The 27,708-nt window shown below is 55.6% G+C and overlaps 2 protein-coding genes and 1 long non-coding RNA gene across 6 annotated transcripts in view; 2 read left to right on the top strand and 1 right to left on the bottom strand.

Annotated features, from left to right (window-relative positions):
* Positions 1-2,870, top strand: part of RAB7A (RAB7A, member RAS oncogene family) — a 93,898-nt gene extending 91,028 nt beyond the window's left edge. For all 3 annotated transcript variants that reach the window (XM_073787779.1, XM_073787777.1, XM_073787778.1), the window contains one exon: positions 1,484-2,870. In XM_073787779.1, coding sequence (XP_073643880.1) covers positions 1,484-1,579 — 96 coding nt within the window. In that variant the 3' untranslated portion in view covers positions 1,580-2,870. The remainder of the gene's footprint in view (positions 1-1,483) is intronic.
* On the bottom strand, positions 2,495-23,417 carry LOC117313985 (uncharacterized). 2 transcript variants are annotated; one of them, XR_012323939.1, is made up of 3 exons: positions 13,532-23,417; positions 5,777-5,896; positions 2,495-2,821 (listed from the first exon to the last, which is right to left on the bottom strand). It is a non-coding gene; the product is annotated as an uncharacterized lncRNA (long non-coding RNA). The 2 variants fall into 2 exon arrangements; XR_004528673.2 differs by having other exon boundaries at positions 13,591-23,032.
* Positions 23,418-24,602: 1,185 nt separating this feature from the next.
* H1-10 (H1.10 linker histone) lies at positions 24,603-25,993 on the top strand. Its single transcript, XM_019947284.3, has one exon. It carries the CDS (start codon positions 24,942-24,944, stop codon positions 25,581-25,583), a length of 642 nt encoding a protein of 213 aa, XP_019802843.2. The 5' UTR covers positions 24,603-24,941; the 3' UTR covers positions 25,584-25,993.
* Positions 25,994-27,708: the final 1,715 nt, after the last annotated feature.

The raw sequence follows: 27,708 nt of genomic DNA, 5'->3' as shown, positions 1-27,708 counted from the left end.
ATTTTTGCGGGCAAGCGCCACCTGGCTTCCCAGGGACAGTAGTAATCCTTCAGTTCCTGCCAGCGCGCTGTGGGCCTCCCCCTGGAGCTCCGCTGACACTCCCCACGGCAGAGCCCGTAGGCAGCCCTCCCACGGGACCCCGCAGTGCTCAGGAGCGCTTTTGAATTGAACCTCACTTCACCTGTTACTGCAGTGGATTTTTTTCAATTCCTTTGGCCATAGAGAATTTTTTAGTTGAGTATGCAGTATTCACATACGTTGGGGTCTGTCCTGGCCGTCTGCCTGCTCCTTGCCTGGACCATCTTGATTTCACTGCCTCTGCGTCTGACCCCTGATCAGGCAGGCCTCCCCTCACTAATTTTATCTTTTTGGTTCATTTTATTCATTTTTTCTTTCTTCACCCTCCCTCCAAATAAGACCTTATTGAGATTCTGATTGGAAATGCATTACAGCCGTTGTATTAGTCTCTCTGGGTGCCTTAACAAATACCACAGACTGGGTGGCTAAAGCAATAGACTTTTATTTTCTCTCAGCTCTGGAGGCAGAAGCCCATAATCAGGGTGCCAGCAGATCCGATCTCCGGTGAGGACTCTGTTACGACAGGAAGTAGCTAAGTGTGTGGGAAGGGCTGAGGGCATCAGATAGGGTCCGGGGTGGCCGCCCATGGCGCACACTTTCTTTTGGGGATGACAGAAGTGTCCTGGAATCACGGCGTGGTGGCGGCTGGCAACTTTTGAATATACCCAACAACACGGCACACGCACACTGCTGTGTTCAGCAGAGCTTTTTTTAAAATATGTAGTCCTAGAGGTTGTTACTTTTATAGCAATTGTGAATGGAATGATTTTTCCTAGAGAACTTCTGATGGATAGAACCAGTCCCTGCTTTCCCGAATCCTTGAACAGTTCCTGCTGTCAGTGTTTAAGTGACAAATTACTTCTCTACATCAGGAAGTAGAAGGCTGCTCCTCCCTGGAGACATGCTCATCAGCGCAAGGCCCGCTGAACTGACCCCAGTCTGTATCCCCACCAGACAAAGGGATCCGTCCTCGGCTGGGCTCTGCGTGTGCAGATCTGGAGATACAAAAAGGAAGCTAGACCCTGAGTCCAGAAAGATGAGAGCAGGTAGAGGGCCGGAGGAGCGCCCAGGAAGAGCGCCCAGGAACCTTGAGGACATGCTGGCTCAGAGCGGCCAAATCCAGGCCACGGGAGCGTCTACCTTCTTGTCAGACGTTGGTAGAAGCCTCGGAGCAGGCGGCGGCCCCCAGGCTGACGTCACACGGAGGGCGCGTTGGCCGTGTCCTGCCTGCCTACTCAGTGTCACCTTGCCCCATCTTCCGCTCACTTGGCTTCGAGCACCTTCTGCCAGGGCCCTCACTGCACTGCTGGGCCTGCTCCGTGCCCATGCCCCCCATCTGCCCGGGCTGAGCTCGGGAGTCTCCCCGAGCCTGGACTAACCAGCCTGTCTCTCTCTCCCTGCCCAGGAAACGGAGGTGGAGCTGTACAATGAATTCCCCGAGCCCATCAAACTGGACAAGAACGACCGGGCCAAGGCCTCGGCAGAAAGCTGTAGCTGCTGAAGCGGCAGAGCGAGCAGAGCACAGAGCCCTTCGCGCATCAAGAACACAAGTAGGCCTTCCACCACGAGCCCCTCTCCTCTCCACAGTCAGTCATCTCTCACATCCAGCTGCCAAAAGAACCCCCAGACACAGTCTCCCCTGCACACACACACCCGACACAGACTCACTCCACAGCCCAGGCCTGTGCCGGCTCCATCGGGGTCCCTGCGTCAGCCCTCAGATGGCAGCAGGACGGACCGGCTGTAGAAATCGTTCCGGTTTGGAGTCGGCCTCGGAGACGACTTCTTTTTGTCCACTGGAGAGAGAGAACTGTTTACAGTCAACCTGTGTCTAATTAGTTCTGGTTTTTTTAACTTGTCTTGTGGTCTTTTTACCCCCCCACCCCCGTGAAGGCTACCACTTGGGAAGGCGGGTGCCCTGCGCTTCATTACAGGCTCACACCCAGTCTGATCAGGCTGAGTTTTGTATGTATCTGTTAATGCTTGTTACTTTTAACTAATCAGATCTTTTTACAGTATCCATTTATTATGTAATGCTTCTTAGAAAAGAATCTTATAGTACATGTTAATATATGCAACCAATTAAAAATGTATAAATTAGTGTAAGAAATTCTTGGATTACGTGTTTAAGTCCTGAGATGCAGGCGTAGAGATGGAGGGTGAAGCCTGTCTGGATCGCAGAGTGTTTAGCCACTCAGATTTCAGAAATCCAGCTGGAGGCAGTATTCTGTACAGTAGACACGAGAATCATGTACGCCTTTTAATCAAAGACTTAGGAGCCAAAAAGCTTTTCATCTCTCCAGGGGGAAAACTGTCTAGTTCCCTTCTGTATCTAAATTTTTCCAAGAGGTTGATTTGCATAATACCATGGTGTGTGCAATGGAGAAACGGCTGTTTCAGAAATATAAAACTCTCATTTTTCTTTTTTTTCTCTGCTCCACACTTTGAAACTCCCTTATTAGATCAGCATCCACGTACAAGAGAGAAAGGAAAAGGAAAATCCTACCAGACCTGTCCTAGGGACTTTACCTTTGTTCTGGAAGGTGCTCCTTTCGGGGCTGTGGCATCCTTAGGTGAGCAGACCTTCTCTCCTTCTTCCCAGTACAACCCGCCATGCCTTCCCCGTGTCCTGGGTGTGGAGCCAGGCAGCTGTGCCCCAGGACCTGCCCCGCATTGTAGCTTGCTTCTCAGAGCACCTCCCTCTCTCCAGAGGCCTGCATTCTAGGGTGTGGGCCAAGTTCTTCTGTAAAGAGATGAACGTGATGCCAATAAAATGTAACAAGAACAAAGACCATCTGTCTTCGCCCTGTCTTTTTTCCCTCTTCCAGACTCGGGCTCAGGAGAGACCCTGTTAGCTAATCCCTGCCGTTGCTTTTTCTGGGCCCGCAGGACTCTGAGGCAGAAAGGCCTTCTCCTCTCCAGCCCTGCATACCTGCCCCTGGCTTTTGTCTTTTGCATTTTTAATCACAGTATTGGGGGGGGACCCTGCATGGAGAGAGCATTGTCCCTTTAGAGGAGCAACCACGAGCTGCTGGGGACCCATGGACCACCACGCACAGCCTGGGAGTGTCACTCGGTCTTTGTGCTGCCTTGTTTTTAATGCTGTGATGGTCGACCGTCACATAGTTCTGGATCAGGACAGGAAGACCTGGCAGCACCAGCCCCATGTTCCAACATAGATAAGCAACAGCCGGGACTGAGTAGATGCCGCCCAGAGCCAACTGTACGAACTAGTCGTGTTTCCCGCAGCAGGACAGTGTAGGTTTTGCAGACGTAGCCTTTGGATTCTACTTGGGTCCACTTCTCAAGCCCCTCAGTCGTGTCTTTCCCCCGCTGCTCTTGGCCCGGACTTCACGTGTTAAAGTAGCGTCCTCAGGAGCTCACAGCCACAGCGCCGCCGCGGCCAGCGGGGCTTACCCCTGCTGCGGCCCCGCACCCGGGCTGGGCTTGGGGGTATGCTGTTTGGCCTCAAGAGGAGCAGAGTCCTTCCCAGCTGGCGGCCTCGTGCTGGGCCGTGCTGTGTGGACCAGGCTGCTGTTCTCAGAGCGGGTCCCTCTCGCCCTAACCCTGAACATGACGTGGAAATGGACTTTGACCTCTGACCTCAGCCATGCCCTAAAACTGGTGACCATCCTTACACTGACCTGCTTTATTTTTGAAATGAGCCCGAACATAACCTTGTGGCCCTGATCGCAGCCGTAGCTGGCTGATTCGAAATTTGACTTTTAACCGACCTTGACTCTGTGCTCAGCTTCGTCTTGTCACTGACAATCATCCTAAACATGGTCCCCTTTGAAATGACCTTGAATCTGACCCTCCTCCTGACCCTGTCATATTCAAACTGAAGTTAACACTGAACCCTACCTCCCGTGACAGCCTTCCTCTCCAGCCTGAGACTAGTCCACACCACGTCCCGTCAATGGCTGGCTGACCTTGGTCTCACCTTATCTACCTAAACTCCGTACGCACAGCTACACTTACCTAGATTGGGTTTCTCCACAGTAAGAAGTAAGGCTGAGACTGAACTCTGCACTAATATAGCATCTTTTCCCACATTCCTACTAAGAGTCAGCATCAGCACGTGCTTTTGAGAGAAACAGGTTTGCTCCAGCAAGCAGTAAGGTTTGCTTTTGAGGAGAATGGGATTTGGAGTGTTTGCACTAACGCAAATTCTTTTCAGTAACACAGTTGAGTTCGTTTGAATTTGCTGTGCCTCCCGGTAAGAATGTGAATCGAGACGAATGTGTGCTGCTGTGTCTACATTCATCTCAGTTTGTTCTAACAAGAGGAAGTTACTTTTGAGAAGAATGGGAATGATTAGTTGCACGGATACAAATTCATCTCAGTAGTACTCCTCAGCTTGATGCAAACCCAGTCACCCTGTGACTGTGCATCGCTGCGCTTGCATTCACTTCACTCCAACAAGCTGTAAGGAGTCTGGGACTGACGTTGTTGCACTGATGGGAGTTCTTATCAAAACCTCTATTCAGATTGGTCCTAATTCCTACCTCGCAGTAAGAAAGTGCCTTTAGATGAAGGTGTGTTGCATTGCTTCCGTTCATGTTAGTTAACACTAACCAGCAATAAGGTTTTATCTTTGAGAAGAATGCCTGAGGCCGAGCTTGTCTGCACATATCTAGTAGCACTGGTTAGAGCTGAACGTAGGTCCATCACGGTTTACGCTGACCTGCAGTGGTTGAGACTAAGCTGCTTACAGTAATACGGATTCTCCCCATTACCACTAATTACACTCATCCTAATTGGCTCAGGCTCTCAGCAAGAGCTTGCTGTTGGGGTGAAAGTATACTGCTGAGTATATTCACCTTGTTTCATTAATCCTGACCCAGACCCTGATTCTCAGCCAGACACACTCAGGTTGAACCTCTTGCCTTGTCACGACCCTAAAGATCTTCCTGGACCTCACGCTGGTGTTGCCGCGTCTTTGCCTTCCGAATGACCTGACCACATGATGTCCTAATTTTAGGTTGACTTCCTGCTTCACCTCACACCAGATGTTTACCTTGAAACTGACCCTGAGCCTGACCCTGATCCAGTCTCTCACCCTATGGATATGTGTTCCTTGTGAATTGCCCTGATTTCTACCTTGTCCTGAACTTGACCCTGTGTCACACTTACGTTACAACCTTGGAATGACCCTCCTGATGCTGCACGTTAACCAAAGTCAGTGCTGAACTGGTCCTTGAATTTGATCATCTTGAAGTTGACCTTGAAACTGACCCTCACCCCTGGCCCAGATCATGCTGCCAGTGTCTCACACTGAGAAAACTGACTTTTACCTTGAACTTCTCCACTCCAGTCTTGTCCTTCACACCGGGATGCTCCTGACCGTAATCCCCGTGAAGCAACCTTGGGTAAGCTTCAAACTAACCTGGAACCTGACCTCGGTCCAGGGTTCTGTGCCTCGCTCTTCAGCTTGATCCTGAACTTCACCTTGACCCTGTGCCCTGAAAATCACCTGGCCTCAATCCTCCTTGAAGTTCACATAAGCAAGAACTTGACCTCACATTTGAAAGTGGCCCTGTACAACTCAACAACAACAAAAAAACCCAGTAGAAAAATGGGCAGAAGACCTTAATAGACATTTCTCCAAAGAAGAGATACAGATAGCCTACAAGCACATGAAAAGATGCTCAATATCACTAATTATTAGAGAAATGCAAATCAAAACTACTCATACCAGTCAGAATGGCCATCATTAAGAAGTCCACAGGAATTCCCTGGTGGTCCAGTGGTTAGGAAGGCATGCTTCAACTGCAAGGGGAACGGGGATTCAATCCCTGGTCGGGGAACTAAGATCCTGCATGTGTGGGGGCAAAAAAAAAAAAGAGAGCTGTTCTTAAAAAAAAAAAAAAGTCTAGGGCTTCCCTCCCTGGTGGCGCAGTGGTTGAGAGTCCGCCTGCCAATGCGGGGGACACGAGTTCGTGCCCCGGTCCGTGAGGATCCCGCATGCCACGGAGCGGCTGGGCCCGTGAGCCATGGCTGCTGAGCCTGCGCGTCCGGAGCCTGTGCTCCGCGGCAGGTCAGGCCACAACAGTGAGAGGCCCGCGTACCGCAAAAAAAACACACACAAACACACACACACACAAGTCTACAGGTAACAAATGCTGGAGAGGGTGCAGAGAAAAGGGGACCCTCCTGCACTGTTCGTGGGAATGTAAGTTGGTGCAGCCACTATGAAGAACAGTATGGAGGTTCCTCAGAAATCTAAAAATCGAACTACCATATGAGCTGGCAGTCCCACTCATGGGTGTATGTCCAGAGAAAACTCTAATTCAAAAAGACACAGACACCCCAGTGTTCACTGCAGCACTGTTTACAATAGCCAAGACATGGAAACAACCTAAATGTCCGTCAACAGATAAATAGATAAAGAAGGCATGGTACATAAATACACTGGAATACTACTCAGCCATAAAAAAGAACATTACGGGCCAGGACCTTTGAATATAGGTGCAAAAATTCTAAACAAAATATTAGCAAGCCGAATCCAATAACACATAAAAAAACATCATACACCACAATCCCAAGTCTGAATCCAAGTGGGATTTAACCCAAGTTCACAAGGAGGGTTCTCAACATCTGCAAAATCAATGTGATACATACATTAACAAAAGAAAACTCAAAAACCAAATGATCATTCCAATAGATGCAGAAAAAGCAAAAACAAAATTCAGCATCCATTCATGATAAAACCTCTTACCAAATTAGAATAGAGGGAACACATCTCAACATCATAAAAGCCATTTATGACAAACCCACAGCCAATATAATGTGAAAACCTGAAAGCCTTCCCGCTAAAATCTGAAACAAGACAAGGATGCTCACTCTCACCACTTCAATTCAACATAGTCTTGGAAGTCCTAGCCACAGCAGTCAGACAAGGAAAAGAAAGGTGATGCAAACTGGAAGGGAAGAGGTAAAGCTCATTATATACAGATGCTATGATACTATATATAGAAAACCCTGAAAACTCCACACAAAAATTACTAGATCTAGTAAATGAATTCAGCAAAGTAGCAGGATACAAGATTAATATTCCAAAATCAGTTGCAAGGACCTTCCTGGTGGTCCAGTGGTTAAGACTCAACCCTTCGACTGCAGGGGCCATGGGTTCCATCCTTGATTGGGGAAGTTATGCATGCCACGAGGTGAGGCCAAACAAAACAAGACAAAAAAATCGGTTGCATTTCTTTACACTAACAGTGAAATATCAGAAAGGGAATGGAAAAAACAAGTAACTTCTAAAATAGAACCAAAATCCTAGGAATAAACCTGACCAAGGAGGTGAAAGGCTTACACCCTGAGAACTACGAAACATTAATAAAGGAAATTAAAAAGGATTCAAAGAAATGGAAAGATATCCCATGCGCTTAGATTGGAAGAATATTGCTAAGATGGCGATACTACCGAAAGTAATCTACAGATCTAACGCCATCCCTCTCAAAATTCCCAAGATACTTTTCACAGAAATAGAATAAATAATCCAAAACTTTATATGAAACCATAGAAGACCCGGAATTGCCAAACCAATCCTGAGGGAAAAAACAAAGCAGGAGGCATAACTCTCCTATACTTCAAACAATACTACAGAGCTACAGTAATCAAAACAGTGTTGTGGGGCTTCCCTGGTGGCGCAGTGGTTGAGAGTCCTGCCGATGCAGGGGACACGGGTTCGTGCCCCGGCGGGGAAGATCCCACATGCCGCGGAGCAGCTGGGCCCGTGAGCCATGGCCGCTGAGCCTGCGCGTCCAGAGCCTGTGCTCCACAACGGGAGAGGCCACAACAGTGAGAGGCCCGCGTACTGCAAAAAAAATGTTTTATGGGTACAAAAACAGACATACAGATGAATGGAACAGAAAAGAGAGGCCAGAAATAAACCCACACACCTATGCTCAATTAATCTCTGACAAAGGAGACAAGAATATACAATGGAAAAACGACAGTCTCTTCAGCAAGTGGAGTTGGGAAAGTTGGACAGCTGCATGTAAATCAATTAAGTTAGACCACTCCCTCACACTACACACAAAAATAAACTCAAGATGGCTTAAAGACTTAAGACATGACACCATAAAACTCCTAGGAGAGATCATACACAAAACGTTCTCTGATGGGACTTCACTGGTGGCTCAGTGGTTAAGAATCCGCCTGCCAATGCAGGGGACATGGGTTCGAGCCCCGGTCTGGGAAGATCCCTCATGCCCTGGAGCACCCACCGCTTTGCACACTTGCCTTCTCCCTGTGAGTGTCACTTGCACGTGCTGGCCAAGAAGCGTGTGACTGCCACCTGGTGCTGCCAGAGCCCTGGTGTGTGGCAAAACGAGGCGATGGAGGCGCTACTCCACCAGGCGGGCTCCGTCTCCCGAGTTTCCTGACGTCTGGGGAGAAGCGAGCTCGCTGGCGGGAGTCCTGCCTCAGTTGGCACTGCAGGGCTAGAACCGCCCCTGTCGCTGGGCACTCGCCATTTTGCCGGAGCTCCAGGGAAAGGAGCCAGCGCTGGAAGTACGTTACCACTTAGGGTCTAGTCTAGCTCATGGGCGAACCTTGAGTCCCTACTTTAGGCCAGAGGGGAGGAAGGGTAAGGGCTGTAATAAACCCCTCGCTTTAGAGGAGGAAAGCCAACTGGCTGAACTGGGGTCTGCACGTGTATCTGTATCTGTTGCTTCTACTTGGAGAAGCCAGCATGGCTGTTAGTTCAGAGAAGCACGCTGGGGCCTTCCCTGGCAGTCCAGTGGTTAAGACTTCCTCTTCCAATGCAGGGGGTGTAGGTTCGATCCCTGGTGGGGGAGCTAAGATCCCACATGCCACACAGCCACAAAACCAAAACATGAAACAGAAGCAGTATTGTACCAGATTCAACAAAGACTTTTAAAAAATGGTCCACAACAAAAAAAAAAAAAAAAAAAAAAAAAAGACCCTGGTTCTCTCTCCAGTCAGCCCTCCACGCCTGGAAAGGACTGTTTGGGGGCTGTCTTGTCCAGGGGTTGTGGAAGGACAGGGAAACTGCCTGCCATCCCCCATTTCTGGCGCTGGGATAGGATCCTCCAACTCTGAGATCAACTCAGGTTACCCTGGGGATCATGAGAATCCTGTCAGGTCACTGATTCTCTGGCTATTCTCGCTGTAAAAACGGAAACTGCTGAAGCATATGAAAAGGATTATACACTATGTCCAAGTGGAATTTATGCCTAGAATTCAAGGATGATTCAACATACTCAAGTCTATCGATGCACAACATTTACAGGATGAAGACAAAAAAACATGATCTCAACTGATGCAGAAAAAGCATTTGAAAAAATTCAACTAGAAAGTTTCTGCAAAGGAAGCCATGAACACAATGAAAAGACAGCCTACTGAATGGGATAAAATATTTGCAAATCATACAGCTGATAAGCGCTTAATATCCAAAATATATTTAAAAACTCATACAATTCAAAAGCAAAAGAACAAACAATCCAATTTAAAAATGGTCAAAGGGGCTTCCCTGGTGGCGCAGTGGTTGAGAGCCCGCCTGCCGATGCAGGGGACACGGGTTTGTGCCCCGGTCCGGGACGATCCCACATGCCGCGGTGCGGCTGGGCCTATGAGCCATGGCCACTGAGCCTGTGCGTCTGGAGCCTGTGCTCTGCAACGGGAGAGGCCACAAGAGTGAGAGGCCCGCGTACCGCAAAAAAAATAAAATAAAAACAGGCAAAGGATCTGAAGAGACATTTTTCCAGAGGACACACACAGATGGCCAACGGGTACCTGAAAAGATGCTCAATGTCACTACATCGGGGAAACGAGGCAAGACCACGATGAGATACCACCTCACACCTGTCAGAATGGCTATTTATCAAAGACAAGAAATAACAATGTTGCTGATGATGTGGAGAAAAGGGAACCCTTGTGCACTGTTGGTGGGAGTGGAAGAGAGTATGCAGGTTCCTCAAAAATTAATAACAGAATCATGCACCGCACGTTTGTGGGGAACCTGGAGCTGAACCGTCTGCAGACGAGCTGCTTCTGGGTTGGGCCTCGAACGCAGCAGAGCGGCTCCCTCGCCGCGATCTACTGAAAATCGGCCCTCGACACAGGGGTTTGTGAAAAAGTAAAACGAACAAGTCAATTAAAAAAATAGAACTATCAACCCATCCAGCAATTCCACTGCTCAGTATTTATCTGAAGGAAGTGAAAACACAACTCGAAAGACGGCTGCACCCTCATGTTCACCGCAGCACTATTCACAACAGTCAAGACATGGAAACAACCCGAGTGTCCATCAACAGATAAACGGATAAAGATGTGGTCCACGGATGCAATGGACTCTTAGCCGTAAGAAACGAAGGAAATCCCGACATTTATGTCATCGTGGATGGACTTTAGGGCATCAGGCTAAGCGAAGTAAGAGAAAGACAAATACTGTATGATCTCCTTGATATGTGGCATCTAAAAATAAGTAAATACGCCAAACCCACGGACACAGAGAACAGACTGGAGGTTGCCAGAGCTGGCGGGGGTGGGGGGTGGGCGGTGGGGCTCGGGGGTGGGGGGTGAAATGGGTCAAGAGGGCCAGGCTTCCGGTTACAACGTTGGTCCTGGGAATGTAACGTCCTGGATGGCGACCAGGGTTAGTCATATTCGACTGCATATTTCAAAGTTGCTGAAACAAGCTGTCTTACCTGACGCGCGGCAAGCCACAAGCTGAGATGCCGAGGTCGGAAAGCCGAGCGAGGAGACAGGAGAACAGACGCCACGGCAGGCAGGGGGCCCGGGTGGTTTCGGGATAAGGAATAAGGAAGCAGGGCGGGGTCCACGCATGGGGGGCGCGGAGAAAAGTGACGGAAGAAGGGTGTGAGCCGGTGGAACTAGGCCCCCGGCCTCTGCAGGTTCAAAAGGCCGCCCCGGGGAAAGCTGCGCAGGCCCAGTTGGAGGGCCGGCGGTCCTAACCGGTTTCAACCGGCTCAGCTCTAACCGGGTACAGCTGACTCTGGGCTTTCCGGACACTATTAGGCTGCGTGGAGGACACGCAGGTCTTTTTGTAGCAACAATTAAAACCGCCTTGATGAGTCAAGGCAGGTTACAGGTGAAATGGATTTAACTAAGCAGTCCCTGCAGTTTCACTAAGAGACTAGACCTTACAAGTTCTCATCAGAAGAAAAAGAAAATTTGTAACGATGTATGGTGACGGATTTGACTACACTTACTGTGGTGATCACAGTATATACAAATAGCGGTACACCTGAAACTAATGTCATGGTAGGTGTCAGTTACCAGTGTTTAAAACTTTAACCCCTTTTTGTGAAACAAACACTGAGTCAACTAGCAATAGAAGGAAACTGCCTCAACATAATAAAACCCACATATGAAAACCCCACAGTCAACATCATACTCAGCGGTTAAAGACTGAAAGCCTTTTCCCTAAGGTCAGGAACAAGACAAGGGTGCCCCCTTCCATCACCACATTCCGCAGAGCACCGGCAGTTCTATCCAGAACACTTAGGGCAAAAAAATAAAAGGCCTCCAAATTGGAAAGGAAGACGTAACAGTATCTTTGTTCACAGATGGCACAGTCTTATATGTAGAAAACCCTGAAGAGTCCACGATATAACTAGAGATGATAAACTACTTCAGCAACATCGCAGAATACAAAAATCAACACACAAATCAGCTGCATTTCTATATGCTAACAATAAACAATCCAAAAAAATAATTCCATTTATGATAGCGTCAAAATTAATAAAATAGGGCTTCCCTGGTGGCGCAGTGGTTGAGAGTCCGCCTGCCAATGCAGGGGACGCGGGTTCGTGCCTCGGTCCGGGAAGATCCCACATGCCCTGGAGCAACTAAGCCCGTGCGCCACAACTGCTGAGCCTGTGCTCTAGAGCCCGCGAGCCACAACAACTGAAGCCCGCGCGCCTAGAGCTTGTGCTCTGCAACAAGAGAAGCCTCCGCAATGAGAAGCCCGCGCACCGCAACCAAGAGTAGCCCCCGCTCGCCACAACTAGAGAAAGCCCGCGCGCAGCAACGAAGACCCAACGCAACCAAAACAAAAGAAACAAACACCCAAAAAAAACAGAAAATGAGTGTTCCCAAGGATGTGGAGAAATTGGAACCTTTGTGCACATGGAAATAATGTAAAATGGTGTGCCTGCGTGGAAAATAGTTTGGTCATTCCTCAAAAATTTAAACATAGAGTTACCATATGAGCCAGCAATTCCACTCCTATGTATTTACCCAAAAGAACTGAAAGCTGGGACTCAGAGAGATGGTCGTATAGCAAGTTCATAGCAGCATTATTTGCAATAGCTATAAGGTGGAAACAACCCAAGTGTCCATCAACAGATGATGAGTAAACAAAATGTGGTTTATATATGTATAACGGAATACTATTCAGCCACAAAAATGGAACAAATTCTGAATAATGCTGCGACATGGATGAAACTTGAAGCCATTTTGCTAAGTAAAATAAGCCTGACATAGAAAAATAAATATTGTATGACTTCACTTAGATGAAGGCGCTAGAATAGGAAAAATCCTATCAACCGAAAATAGAATAGATGTTGTGGGCAGTGGGGGAATGGAGAGTTACTCTTCAGTTGGTACAGAGTTTCTGTTAGCAATGACGGAGAAGTTCTGGAAATAAACAGTGGTGATGGTTGCACAACATTGTGAATAGATGTCATGACACTGAACTGTATACTTAAAAACGGTTAAAATGGTAAAAAGTTTGTTACGTGCATTTCATTTTTGTTTTTAAAAAAGGGGAAAAAGGAAACTGCCGAGCTAAAGAAGTCAAAGGCAGTGTCTGCAGCTCACGAAACCTGAAAAGAGGCCTCAGCCTCACAGAACCCCAGGGGCCCCTGCCTCTGCCCGCAAACATCCTCCATCCTCTGTGATGTCCCTGCGCGGGGTGCCCTTTCGGCAGAAGCGCCCTGTGTGGGCAAAGCCACACCGCACACGAGACAGTTCGGCCAGCTCGACTTCTGCTGCCACTCCCCCGTGTATATAGAGAACACGAGCTTCTTCCAAGGTGTGGGAGGCCGCAGTGGTGTGGGACTAATTTCTTTGGCCATCAAGCCCTAAAAGAGCCAGTGGGCAAGGCCTGCCAGCCTCACTACCTGAAGGAGGTGGAAGCGGAGGGGGCCAAAGAACACCCCCTCAGGCACCCCTCCCTCCCCCGAGAAAGGCCCCAGACTCAGATTGCCGCCCATCCCCCCCCTTGGAGTGGCTCTCACCCACCCGGCATCCCATCCCGGAAGCTGGGAAGCCTGCCCCCTGGACCACAGGGAGCCCCAGGGCTCACCTCCTCCCGCTGGGGGCAGGGCAGTGTTTCCACTGCCCCGAGGCAGGCATTCTTTCTCTGGTAATGCCCCCCTCCCCCCCGGAAATCCTAGTACCCGTCAATTATATCCCAATAAAACTGGAAGAAAAAATCCTCATGCCTGGGCTCTACCTTTGGCACTGTGGATTTCACTGTCCTGGGAGAAGGCGCTGGGAGTTTTTAAAGCTCACCAGGTGATCTGAGTGGGCAGCCAGGTTGAGAACCACTCTTCTGGATTGTGACCAATCAGCAGAGGCCGTGGCCCAAGCCTCCTTAGGGAACTAGGAAAGGAGCTGGCGTCACCGTGGTCATCGTGTTCCAGTGTCCGTGGTCCTGCAAGGTGGCGGGTTGGCAGCAGACAAGTATTAGAGGGCACAGCAGTTGGTTTCTACTTCTGTTTTGTACGTTTCTGGAAAGGGGAAGAGAGAAACCCCCTTCCCTTCTCAGTCAAGGCCTGAAGCCCGAGGAACTACCGTCACACGCCCCTCACTGTGCACAGGAACCGTCCCCCTGGGAAGTCACACCTGGACCTGGAGGCGCCCAGGGCTCCCCGGAGCAACAGGGCCCCTGAGCTGCCCACTGGGGCCCCAGAGCAGGGCGCTGGCTTATGCACAAGTGCACGTCGCTGGGTAGCACATAAACCATCCGGAAAGGGGCCAGGAACGAGGTGCAGATTCTCAGGGCTGAGTTTGGGAATCTCAGTGCTGCGCGGATGCTGCCAGAAGCTGCCTTGGAAGCCAAGCTGCTGTGCTGCTCTTTCCACGCTGACCTCTAGGTCCAGGGGCTGGGAGGGGCTTTTGAGAAAGTCGGCTCACAAGTCTGGGGCCAAACTCAAAGCGGGAAGAGTGCGCCCTGCGGCTGGCCTGGCACCTGGTGCTGAGAGGCCCAGAGACCCCCACCTCCCTCTCCATCTCCTTCTAGACTGGTTGCAGATCAGTTTGGTAAAGAATCTTTGGGCAGCCCTTGCTCCTCAGGGAGAAGCAGGTGAGGGAGCTGGGCCAGGCACAGGGTCCCACCCTGAGGAGCCCCCAGCCGGCCAGTAACACGGAGGGATCTCTGGGGCTCAGGCACATGCAAAGAACAGTGTCCAGGGGGTCTGCACACAGCAGGCTTAAGTGGAGTTTTCATAAGATCACGGGCAGACAGGGCTGAATCTGCGCTGAAGTCCAGGCTAGCAAGCCAGGCAGGCCAACCCTGAGCTGCAGACGTGCCTTGTCTTACTTCTTACAGTTTTTTCTTTAATCTAAATTTTTTTTAAATTTTATTTATTTATTTTTGGCTGTGTTGGGTCTTCGTTGCTGCGCACGGGCTTTCTTGGAGTTGCGGCGAGCGGGGGCTACTCTTCGTTGTGGTGCGCGGGATTCTCATTGCGGTGGCTCCTCTCATGGCAGAGCACGGGCTCTAGGCGTGTGGGCTTCAGTAGTTGCAGCACGTGGGCTCAGTAGTTGTGGCTCGCGGGCTCTAGAACGCTGGCTCAATAGTGGTGGCGCACGGGCTCAGCTGTTCCACGGCATGTGGGATTGTCCCGGACCAGGGCTAGAACCCGTGTCCCCTGCACTGGCTGGCGGATTCTTAACCAACTGTGCCACCAGGGAAGTCTTTTAATCTGAATTTTGAATAATGTTGAGAGAAGAAGAGATTATAGACTAAAAAATGTCGTTTTGCCACTTGTCTTCAGAGTGTTCTGCAGCCCGGGGCCTGCCTTCTACCTGGCATAGCAGCGGGGGCTGGGCTCATTGCCCCCCTTATGGGCGCACCGTGCCCCTCAGATCACCAGTCCCTCGCAAACCATCTCATTCATTGATATTTTCTACCTGGCCAGGTAGGCCTGTAAGTCTGTGAACCCCGGGACAGAGAAAATTAATGCTTTTGTCTTCTGTTTTGGTTTGGACTTTTTTTTGTTTCCTGGGACAAAATTGGAATAGAAAAGCATCCCAGACAGGTGGACAAGAAAGGCACAGAGGTGTGCAGTGTGGTGGTTCCACACGAGGACAGATCTCTGGTGGTTTAGCATCAGGCAAATCTGCAAAGCTCTGGTCCCCAGTGTCCGGTGTCACCACAGGGGCTGGTGGCGTGGATTCCTGACATACAAAGGCCAGCAGGTGCCGACTGTACAGGCCTTGAAGGCAGCATCGGGAGTGGCCAGTGAGGACCAGTTAAAAGGTCACTCTGGAAGCCAGCTCTAGTGGTTGGTGCAGTGGCAGGTCAGGTGTGCACCAGCGGTCACTTGGCCATATCCCGGGAGAAGTCAGCTTTCAGGTTAGCCAGTCCTCTACTGGGGCTGTGGACATCTAAAAATCTGTGCAGGGTGCGGGTCTTGGGAGGAAACCAGCAGTTGGTCTCCTTGGCGGGCGTAGATGTGGCCTAGGCTGTTCTCTGAGCCTACCAGGCAGAGGTCAAAGACCAAGGTCAGCTTTGCAGAGCTTCTGCCATAGCCTGGCTGGGATCTATGGGGGCAAGCGGTCCCCACAGCGGGACGCCTTCCCTGGTGGCTGCCCGGCGGCGTCGGGGGGAGTCTTGCAGCGTCCTTCACAGAACCTCATCTCAGAGCCTCGTCCAGTGCAGCCCCGTGGGGAGTGACCAGAGGGATCTGTGCCCAGGGGACGAAGTCCTGGGGTCTGGCCTCGGTGCCACCCCAGGGAAACCTTGGCAAGGCCTCAGGAGGACCTGTGGCAGGAAAGCTCCAGCGCAGGTCCTGGACCAGCAACAGTACCCAGGGGTCCAAGCTCTCCAGGCTTTGGGTCAATTCCTTTTCCCAAACCTGCCCCAGCATCGACCCTTTGTTAAACGAGACACTCCCCCCCGCCCCTTCCTGGGCCTGTCGAGAAGGGGGTCTGGGGGTCCCCGTGCTGACATGCGTCTCCGGGCTTGAGGATCCGCGCGTCTGCTCCCCAGAGCCGCGCAGCCGGTGGGCTGTTGGGAGGGAGGCTGGCAAGCGGTTTCCATGGAGACGGGGCGGGGCGCGCGCCCAACGCCCGCCGGCCGAGCGCAGTTACCCGCTGGGCAGTCCAGCCGCACGGGCGGGGCGGGAGGGAGGCGAGCGCGGAAGGGCCGGGGACGCGGGTGAGACCACGCGGCGCGCCCCTTAAACCCGGAGGGGACTTGGGCAGCCGAAAACGCAGAAGCTGGGCGCCGGCTCCCGCTCCCCCTGACGCAGAGACGAGCATCCTTCCCGAGCATCCCGGGGACCCTTTCCGCTCAGTCCCCTCCACAGCGATTGACCCCGGCCGTGGTCGTTACTCACCCTAAGGGTGAAGACTGTCCTTCCCGAGAACTGTCCCCGCTCCCCACACAGAAAGCTGCCCCAAGGCCCCAACCTCTCTCCCGTTTGAAATGCTAGTTCCTCCACTGGAGCCAAACGCTCACTTGTCGAAGGCCTAGGGTCTGGGGGAGGGCAGGGGAAGGTGCTTTCTTGGACCTAACCCCCAGGCTCTCCAGGCGCGCAGTTTAATACCTTGGGCAGAAAAAACGGGCCGAATCTCACTACTCCCTGTGAGGGCCCTTTCTCTGTCACTTATTCGAACAAATGTTTATTGAGCATCTACTGTATGCTAAGTACAGAGAATTCGGTGACCCACACACCAGACAAGCTGACTCCAGGTGGGGAGGAGAGACTAGGCTATAAATGCAAAAGCTCAAGTAGTGATAAGCGCTTTAAAGAAAAACTTGTCGAAGTGATGGGGAAAGATGGGGGTGGGTGGCCCTACTTCAGACGGGGTGTTTAGGGAAGGCTTCCCTGAGGTGTTATTCACCTGACTGGCAAGAAGTAATAGGGCCTGAGAGTCCAAGGAGGAGGGAACAGCAGCACAAAGACACCGCGTGGGGTGGGCCGGCTGTCCAGGGCAAGGACAGGAAGGCAAGCCGCATAAGGCCGTGGGGAGACGCCTGTATTTTATCTTAAGTGTGATGGGAAGCTGCCGGCGTGTTTGAGGGGTGGGCAGGATCTGATGGGGTCCAATGGGGGCTTTGAGAAAACCTTGGCCTCTGTGAAGATGTGGCAACAGGGAGATCCACTCTGAGGCTTTCTCAGTCTTCTGGGGCAGATGGCGCCTAACAGGCAGGTCCAGAGTGAGCTTAGATGCCTCAAGACTGCTTGGCCCTCCTCCGGCTGCCCTTCCGCCGTTCCCTGGCTCCGGGGCCTGGCCCGGATGGAAAGACTTCTGCACCCAAACCAGGCTGGAGCTTGGCGAACACCTGTCCTCATCCTGGGACCTAGCCTTGGCCTTGCTGCCCCTCCCCCGGCCCTGGCTAACTGGACAGATGAAGTGTCAGGAAGGGCAACAGCCCTGCACTAGGAATCAGACTCGGAGCGCAATCCAGTGGCACCGTGTGAGCCCTGCGTCTTCTCTGGACCTCAGCTTCTGCATGTAAGGTGGGGACAGGGCAGACAGGACACAAGACAGGGTCAAAGGGTCCTTCCCACTGGATCCATCGACGGTCCCAAAGCGCTCAGGAATTAATATCTGATTAGAGGGAAATAAAGTAAGGGAACTCATTTTTGGAGAGCCGTTTATGTCGAGCTCTAGACCAGGTGTTGGTTTGGCCGCTTGTTTCCCCCTTTCACAAATATAATTCTGAGTCCTAACGGACCTAACTCCTGAGTTTGGAGTTAGATTCCTTTCTAGATTCTCATCATGCAATGCTACACAAGACAGACAAGCTCTTGGGGGTGGGGGACAGATGCTAAAACAAAAGATACTTTAGCTACAGAAAACTTACGAGAAAAGGAATGAGGATGACAGGACTGAAGGAGCCGATGGAAGTCAAACCAGGGGTGGGAAGTGGGCTCTGGGAGGGAGGCCGCGGGGAGGGCAGGGGCGCCAGGACATAAAGTCTGAAGAGGTCAGCAGGCCCGAGTGCTGCAGGACGGTCGGGGAGCCCTGGAGGGTCCTGAGCGGGGAGGGCGGGGGCCCGGGCTGGGGGGTGGCAGCCCCCCCGGACAACGGCAGTTAGGGAGTGGAGTCCCAGCCTCTCAGGGCAGCTGTGAGTTGTTCTTGACCAGGAGAGAATGTCGGGATCGCCAGTCACACTGACATGAGCATCTGCGAGCCTCGCAGGCCCCTCGGGCTCTCGGCTCGGCCCTGGAACCGCGCAGACTCGCACTGGGACGGGAAGCCCGCCAGAGTTTGACTCCCATCTCATTCATTCAACGAATATTTATTGAGGACCTACTACGTGCCAGGCCTCGTGCAGCATGGGTTGATCGGGTCCCTGCTCTCCTGGGGGTGGCAGGCATGAGAAAGCGAGAGGTGGTGTAAGACCACGTGCTAAAAAGTGGGGTGGGGGGGCCGCCTTGAAATGAGGTAAACAGCAAATGCTCTGCCATCTCTTCCTGGCCAGGGGTCACCGGGGACCTTACCCAGTCTCTCCTGGGTCCCGGTTTTCCACCGCAGGCAGAAACGCAGCCCCGGCCGCACGGGATGGGTGGATGCCCGGCGCCTGGGCCCAGGCTGCTCTCGCCACCTGTAGGGCTTTGCGTGTCCCCCCCTCCCCGCCCAGGCCCCCACGGGAGCGTCTCCACAGCTGAGGCTACTTGTAAGAAAGGAGATAAAGCCAAGATTCCCTTGTCGGCGCCTCCGCCCCGCAGGGCGATGATGGAAGATGGTTTCTCTCTTTGTAGCGTTTTGTCCTGGTCGCCGGGGCCCCTCCCCAAATGGTCTCTCCATCGCAAACCCGCCCGGGCTCCTCGGGCCTCAAACCCCGGGCCTTCTGGAGAAGAGATGTCAAGCTCTACCACAGCCCCAGGCTGGAAGACAAGTCTGGCCTCGCCCACTGGGCCGGCTCCCTCGCCGGGGGGCACTGGAGCAGGCAGCCTGGGTCCCAGGAGACCCCTGCCCCGCAGACAGGGGGGCCGGGAGCCCGCGTCTCCTGGGCCAGGAGAGTCGCCGGCTCCCCTGTCCTTGAAACAAGGGCCCAAACGCCATCCAACTCCACTGCTCCCCCCAGACCTGGCCCAGCCAGGCAGAGACCCCCGCAGGGGAGGCCCCTGGGGAGGCTGGGCTGGGCAGAGGCCGAAAGGAAGGGCAGGGGAAGGTGGGGACGGCAGGGCCAGGCTGTGAGGGGGGCAGGATGCCACGTCCCTTCACACCCCCAAAGGCTGGTGGCCGCGGCCCAGAAGAGATGAGGGGTCAGGAAGCCCTGAGGAGGTGGCCAGGTCACGGGGGCGGGGGGATGGCGGTGCCTGAAATGGGGCGGGGAGGTGGGGACACACACAGGCCAGGCTGGGTGGAGTCACAGAAGCCGGGATGGGCGTTCATGGGGGACGCGGGTGCGGGGAGGAGGGGGCGCTCAGAGGGCTGCACGGTCGCGGGGCAGCAAGGCTTAACCCGATTTATAACAGTGAATCTGGCGGCTACTTCTGGGCTCGTGAACAAAGGACAGTCACGGAAACACCTTAGTAACAGCCCCGCCTGCCCCGCAGGAGGACACGACCAGATGGCTGGCGCTGCAGCCGTCAGGACAGGCGACCTGGACGCGGACCCGGTGTCCAGAGTCAGCGACACGAAGCCCTGTGCGCGCACAGCTCGCGAGCTGGGGCCAAGGGCGGGGGCTTTGTTTTCACTTCACATCCTTCTACTCCCGTTGGGTTTTATACCACAAATAACTTCACCAAGAAAAAACTACCCAGCACTTAAAGAAATGAAAGGAAAGAAAAGTCAAAGTCCTGGAGAAGATCCCCAGCTCGGGCACAAGCGGAAGAGGGAGGTGGTAGGACCCCTCCTGGAGCCGAGCCACTGTTCACGTCCCAGGGTATGGGCTCCACTCTCCACGCCGCGCCTCTGATCAGCACTGCAGGCCCGTCTCTAGGATGGGGTCCTTACTCGGCACCCACGGTCCTCAGTCCCCCGGAGTGGGGGCCTCCCTCACTCTGACCCTGACACACAGCGCCAGGGGGTGGCGGGTCCTGCCGAGGTCTGGCTCCTTCCACACTGAGAAGCACCTAAGTCCCTTCTTGACAACCTGCACGTTAAGGACAGCAGCACTTTGGGGGTGTCTGCAGAGGTGGTGGGCAGCCGGGGCCCCGGGGACAGGACAGGACGCGGTGGCAGCTCAGCTCCCCGTTACACCTCCTCTAAGCGTCAGCATCTACTCGTCCGCTCCTTTGACCTCAGCCTCCCGCCTGGCGGTCCCGCCCCGCCACACCGCCGGCCCTGGGGTTGAGCGGCCAGAGGCCCTCACCACGTCCCCATTCAGGGCTTCACAATACACATTTGCATCTTAAAGGCAACCTCCCCGCAGCCTCGTCTGGTGAATTCCCCTTTTTCTCCCCTTAAATACTGAAAAGCACTTAATGCCTCTTATTTACATTTCAAACCCCAAACTGGGCCCAGCCCAGGCTAAGGCTGGAGCCAACCTCTCGGTTTAAAACAGCTTCTGGGGAGACAAACCCTTTGGCCTCTTAACTGTTACCCCAGCAGCCCAGCCACAGCCGACTGGGCCTTTCCCACAGCAGGCTGGCGACCCCACAGCCCTCTGGGCCTCCCCACCCGGGGCTCCTGCCCAGGCTGTCAGAAACACTCCGAGGTAGAGGTGCCTCTGTTTGCCCCTTTGTGCGTGCACCCCTTATACAGATGGCAACACTGAGACCACCCGGGGCCCAGGCAGGTGGGTCACACAGGGAGTTTGGGGGAGGGGAGCTCCTGACTCCCAGAGTCCACCTTCCTGCTGCTGCGTCGCCAAGCAGGGTGTGCCCGGGGCTGGGGGCCGGCAAGGAGCAAGGCAGACCCAGCTACGCTCTCGGAGCCCCCCCAGAAACAGGCAAAACAGGGTCAGATGATCGTTAAGTGCTAAGAAGAAAATAAAGCAGGGTAACGAGACAGGAATCCCAGAGAGGCGTCTTGGCCCGGCTGGCCTGGAGGCTGCACTGAATGGGTTCTGGGTGAAAGGAGCTAGCCACACAGCAGGTGCGAAGGCCCCAAGGTGGGAGCCCCTGGTGTGTGGGAGGAACAAAAAGCCTGGAGAGGGAGGGCGGCAAGCGCGGCGGCTGGGGGAGAAGTGCACACAGGCACCTATGGGTGGGGGGAGAGGGAAGAAGAGATGAGGAGGGGCCCATGCTTTCTGCACGTTTGGGGAGAAGCAGGATTGCAAGAGAAAATGGGGAGTTTTTGTTTCAGCGAGGACACAGAAGAGATGCTTTTTAGACATCCCAGGGGAAGCGGTGGGCAGTTCGCGGCGCCTGTTACTTGGGAGAGAGACAGAAATGGGCGTCACCAATGTACGGATGGTGTTTGGAGCCCAGGACTGGAGGAGCCTGCCTAGGGAGAATATGCACCCCCGGCCCCGGGGAAGGGGTGGCCCTCTCCACCAGGCCCTGGCCAATTCCAGGTGCTCCTTTTCCCATATTTTGGCATTTTCCCATTGGCCACGTGAGGTCTTCCCCACCTGTGACGTCCTTAGGATGGCAGGGGGCTACCCAGGCGCGTTGGGTTCAAGAGGCATCCCTGAAGGCCTAGCGTCCTGGAGAACTGGGTAAAGCTGCTAACTGCCACCAGGCCTCCGTGTCCTCACTTGTATAATGAGGTCACTGGGAGGAAATCGCCTCCCTGCCCACTCCCCAAGCCTAGAATTAGTCTCCCTGAGCCCTGGGCCCCAGGCAGCAACCCACCTCCGGGCAGGCCAAGGAGCCCAGGAGGGCCGGTGTGTCCTCCCTGTGGACTGCCCTGCCTGCATGTGTCCATTCCCTGCTTTGATTCCTTCTCTCCTCCAGTTACGGCCAGGCCTCCCCCAGGGCAAGGGAGCCTCCCGGCACCCTTCACTGAACTGTTACTCAGGCCCTGCACCCTCTGCCCACTCCCCCCAACCCACCCCGGTCAAATCTTCAGATTTTTAAAAGGGAAATCTGAAATCTGGACTGCATTTCTACTGAAATCGCCTGATTTTTAAATCCTGGAAGTAATTCAGGTCTTAGTAAAACACCAGGCGAAACAGGCAGGGTCCAGGCAGAGGGTCTCAGAAGCCGGCTCTGAGGACCAAGCAGCTTCCTGAGGGAGCTGCACTGGACAGACCGGCCCTTCCTTCTTGAAACTCTCTCCTCCTCGGCTTCCAGGACACCAGCCACGCCTGGCCGTCCCTTCCCCTCTGACCGTTCTTTCTCTGTCTCCAACGGGCAGCCTCCCTCTCCAGCCAGCCCCACGTCCTTCCTTCCCCTCCGATGACCCGGGGAGACAGCCCTCACCCCGCCTGCTGCTGCAACCAGCTCGATTCACATTTCCAGCGACCTGGCCCCCTCCACGGCGACGGCTGGGCAGGTTTCAGTCGGGGGTCCTTCTGGGCTATCACCCTCTGCTCTCCCTTTGACCTTTCAGAGACCCAAGCTGGAGCCCCTCGTGCCAGTCGCCCGGGGGCCCTGGGCCAGCTCTCTCGTGGGCGCCCCTGCTCCCACTCGACCTCAGTGCGCCCTGGTCCTCCTGGGAGGGCCGCCACGCCCACCCCCAGCACACCCACCCTCTGCTCACTCCCAGGGCTTCTGCTCCCAGGCAGACCCCTCGGGGGCACGGGGTCTACATCTCGCTGCTTCTCACCCTGCACACACCCTGCATCTTCGGAACCCAAGATCTTTGCTCAAGCCATGCAGTATCTGCAAGCTCCTTGCCACTGCTCCCTATTCCTCCCAAGGCTCAGCTCTCACAGACCCGTGTGTCCCACCCCACCCCCCCACGTTAGGAACTTCGGATGGTCTTTCGTCACCTGGGCTGGGCTCGCTAAGCGGCCCTCCTCCCTGGGAGAGGGTCTTGGCCTTCTCTGCTGGAGCCCGGGCTGAGATCCATCTTCCCTCTCCTACGGGCTGTACTCTCTGCCCCCTTTTGTGGCTCAAGCCCCTGATGCCCGCAAACACCCCACCAGCCTCAATTTCCTTCTCCCCTGGGGCTTATTCCCCAGCTTGTCGGAAAGCAAATGGGGGCCGGACAAGCGCCGTGACGGGGAAGCACAGACCGCTCAGGGGGCTGCTGGGTCAGAAGGCCCGAGACGCACCCGCTTTTTTTGGCTTTCACGGGCTGCACCTCTTCTCACCCCTGGAGCTCCAGTCCAACCCCCACCCCGTCCCACCCCCTCTCCTCCATGCTCGGGCCTCAGGGAACTGTTTATCCTGCCGTGGCCGTGGCCGCGGCCGCAGGATCCGGGCCTAAATCACTCACCCCAAAGGGATCCGCCCTCCTCCCGGAGCGTCTCCCCGTGGCCTCAGCTCCCCAAGTGGGGGCTCCTTTGGCTTCGAGAAAGATGGTCCAGCGCCTCCTCCGCACCCCCAATACTGGACCCAGCGGCAGGGCCACCAGATTTGCACAAGCCTCCGCGTGGTACCCGGAGAGGGAGCCCCCGCTCTCAACTGCGCTCCCCACACGGGAGGGGGAGGGGTGTGGCCCGGAACGAGGAGCAACTCCCCTCCCCCATCCTCTCCGGGAAACCGTCCGGAGTCCGCGGCCTTCCCCTCTCTCCCAGCCGGAGCCGCCATTTGGCTTTGGGGGGGAATGATGGAGGCTGCTCACCCACCATAAAATGGGGCACTTGTAGCATCTGCGGCGGGGGCGGGGGCGGGGGCGGGGGGGGGACGGCGGCTAGGAAATGTCCCCAGAGAAGCACCTGCGGTCTTCTCCGCCGCCTCCCGCGTCCTGCCCAGGCCCCCGAGGCGTAAGGAGACCCCGGGCGCGCAGGGGAGGGCGCCAGCATCCGCTCTCCTCTTGCACTCTGGCGGAGACCCCCCTCGAAGCCGTCCCGGCTCCCTCCACACTGCCCTAGCCGACCGCGTGAGGGCGTGCCCTGTGTTAGTTCGGACAAATTAAAGCGCGTCTAGCGGGCAGGCCAGGGCCCCCCCGGACGCGGTCTGGCCTTGGGGGCCCGTGGACCACTCTTGGCTGACTGCCGCCGAGCTCCGGGCCGCGGGGCCTCCCCGGGGGCCCGCGCTATTCGGCCCTAAACGGGGTGCCCCCCTCCTCTCGCGCTCCCGCAGCCTAGGGTGCGCCCCTCCGTTCCCCTCTGCCGAGCCCTCCCTGGGCGCGGGCCGCCTCTCCGCCACGCCGCAGGCTCGGGCCCTGTCCGGGGCGCACGGCGGCGGGCGCGGCGGCGCCGGGGAGGCGCGGTCTGGGAAGCCAGCGGCCGGGGAAGGGGCTCCAAGAAGCACAAGTTGGCGCTGGCCCCGGACCAGGCTGTTGTTGTTCTCAACGTGGTCCGCCGTAGAGCCATAAAAGCAGAGCGGGGCGCCCTCCTCACCAGAGCCCAGCGCGCACGCCCAACGAGCTCTGGCGGAGGCGGCGACGCTCGCGAGGCCGACTAAACCCGCTCCGAGACGGTCCCCGCTTCGTCTATCTCGCGTCGGACTCCTGCGCTCCGGCCGACCCCGCGCCGGCCCCGGCTCGGGACCCCCGCTCCGGCCGGCCCGGCCCCCACCCCAGCCCTGCCGCCCGGCCCCAGGCACGGCCGCGGCCGCTCCCGCCTGGAGCCGCCGCGCGCCCCCAGCCCCCCGGCGCCCCCGCGGCCCCTCGCCTTTCTCTTCCCGGCGCGGCCCCCGGGCTTCCGCGCCCCGCCCGCCACCAACCCGCTCGCCACCATGTCTGTGGAGCTGGAGGAGGCCCTGCCGCTAACGACCGCCGAGGGGGCGGCCAAGAAGGCAGCCAAGGCCGGCGGCTCAACCTCGCTGTCCCCGTCCAAAAAAAGGAAGAATAGCAAGAAGAAGAACCAACCAGGAAAATACAGCCAGCTGGTGGTGGAGACCATCCGCCGACTGGGCGAGCGCAACGGCTCGTCGCTGGCCAAGATCTACGCGGAGGCCAAGAAGGTGGCATGGTTCGACCAGCAAAACGGGCGCACCTACCTCAAGTATTCCATCAAGGCGCTGGTGCAGAACGATACGCTGCTGCAGGTGAAGGGCACTGGCGCCAACGGTTCCTTCAAGCTCAACCGCAAGAAGCTGGAGGGCGGCGGGGAGCGGCGCGGAGCCCCAGCGCCCGCCTCCGCCCCGACGCCTGCTGCGCATAAGGCCAAGAAGGCGGCCCCGAACGCGGCCTCTGCGCGGCGCGCGGACAAGAAGCCCGCCAAGGGCCCGCAGCCCGAGAAGCGCTCGCACAAGAAGGGTGCCGCCTCCAAGAAGGACAAAGGCAGCAAGGCCAAGAAGGCGGCAGCCGCGGGCGGCAAGAAGGTGAAGAAGGCGGCCAAGCCTAGCGTGCCCAAAGTGCCCAAGGGCCGCAAGTGAACGCGGGGTACCGGCGCCCGCTTTTCCACCCCGACTGCACGTAGGTTTTGCGCGGGGCACCGGTCCGGGCCGCCGTGCGCGCTCCAACTTCAGGGGACCCGGGCCCGCACCGGCCTGCCCATCCCCCGCGTGGGAGCGTTTTTTTGTTTGCTTTAGATTTTTGAAACGGCCCTGGCGATGCTCCTATTGGCTCTCGCCCTTGGCAACGGGTGTCGCCTTGGTTACCGGGCCCCGAAGGCCGCGCCGCGCCTGCGCGCGAGGCCGCTCAGTCCTTCCCGCCCCCGCCCTGCCTGTTTCCGGGCGCGCGCCGAGCAATCGCGCGGGGCGCGGGGCCGCGCGGCGCTCTTTTTTCTCGTCGCCGTTTTTGGGGCACAATAAATTGGGCACAATAAATTGTTTAAACCTTTGAACCGCTCTTGTTTTCTTCCGAGTGGAGTAGGGTTGGGCGTGGCCGCCTCGGGGCTTGGGCTGGATGGGGGGCGGGTCCCCAGCATCCCGGATCCGTTAGAGGTGCAGGCCCGGAGCCCGGCATGAGAGGGGGCCGGTTGGTCCCCGAAGGAGGTGTGGAGTTTACCTTGGTAGATAGACAGTTGGGTCCACCGCCTGGGGGGCGGGGGAGCGGGGGCTTTGCGGGGTCTGCGGGTTAGAGACCTTCACGTCTCACAAGGTCACCGCACGCTGGGTCTTCACAGAGCTTACTGCGAATTCAGTGAGACTTCGTGTTACTCTGACAGGGACAGTGGAGCCAGGTTTTGGTTCACTCACCACTAACAGGTGTGGTCTGAGCAAGGCTCTGACCCTCCTGGAGCTTGTAAGTTACTCTGGAGTGCACACGGGACCCAGGGTTACAGACAAATTGGCAGGAATGACCCTCAACCCTGGGACACCCTCCCACCCTTCGTGTCCATCTTATGGAATAGTTGTGCTTCTAGTTGGGCACTAGACTTGAGGCCTATTCTGACAGATGCTCCTATGAAGGGACAACCCTCCAAAACAGGGAGAGCCCTGGAGCAGTGGAAAGCCAGACAGCATTCTAGGGTAGTGCATATGCACAGACCAGGCTGAGCAAGTAGGTGAGAGAGCTTCAGGGGATCTCGCCTAGAGAAGAGGCCCTGGCCGGCAAGTGACCCTGACCATGGCCTGGCAGCCACTACCCTCCTCTGGCACACAGGCTGGGTAGCAGGGCAGACCCTTCCCACGTTGAGCAAGTGGCCAGCCAGTCCCACTTCAAGTCTCTCTCCACCCTGCTGCAGGTTCTCCCCACTGCTTCCTGCTGCAGGGCCAACTGCCAATGTGTTATTGCCCTGGCCTGGGCCCAGGGCACACAGCAGCGGGCCAAACCAGCACAAGTGCTTGCCCTGCCCACGCTTCCAGTGTGGGAGGAGTGGGGAGACAGAAGTCACAGGGGTGCCACATCATTGCCCTCGAGGCAGAAGCTCGGAGAGAGAGACTTGAGAGCCAGATGGGGCCCTGATCTGGCTGGCATTAGGGCAAAGGCTGTTTTCAGTTATTGGGAACTCCACCCACCTTGTCAGCCCACGTCCTGGCCACTTCCTGATCAGTAACAGCTTCATCTACTTTGCAGTTTTGATTTTGGGGCAGTGTGCCCAGTGCCCTGCTGCAGAGCCACCGTGCCAGCCTTGGCCGGTCCCAAGCTGCCTGCAGAGCCAAGCAATAGGCCACCAGCAGCTAGCAGCAGTGAGAGGCCGCAGCCTCCCCAGGGTTCTGGGGGATGGCGCTCCTGGCCAGCTAAACGGGAGCCCTCCCATTCCACACCCTCTTTCCCTAAACCAGAAACCCAAGCCCAGATGCCACCTGGGCTCACCCCAGTTGTCCAAGTCTGCATCTGAGGCTGGGGCCTGGGGCTTGGGTTTCTGACACTCTCCTAGGTTGCCCTGAGGTTCAGAGAGGGTTGGAAGGGCTGCAGGGACCTGGGCACGTGGACACTACTCCTTCCTGCCCAACCCTTCACACTGAGCCACCTCCCCTTCCCAGAGTCCTCCCTGACCAAAGCTCCACCCCTACTGACTCTCTATCCTTTGAAGACATCCCGTGAGCTCCAAGGCCCGAAAGTGCCCTTCATGTTGGCCTTATGCCACACTGTCCTTCCAGATTTCCCACTGAA

Source organism: Tursiops truncatus, chromosome 10 (assembly GCF_011762595.2).
Source record: "Tursiops truncatus isolate mTurTru1 chromosome 10, mTurTru1.mat.Y, whole genome shotgun sequence".
Taxonomy (NCBI): Eukaryota; Metazoa; Chordata; class Mammalia; order Artiodactyla; family Delphinidae; genus Tursiops; species Tursiops truncatus.
This window is presented reverse-complemented; position numbering and strand designations above follow the sequence as displayed.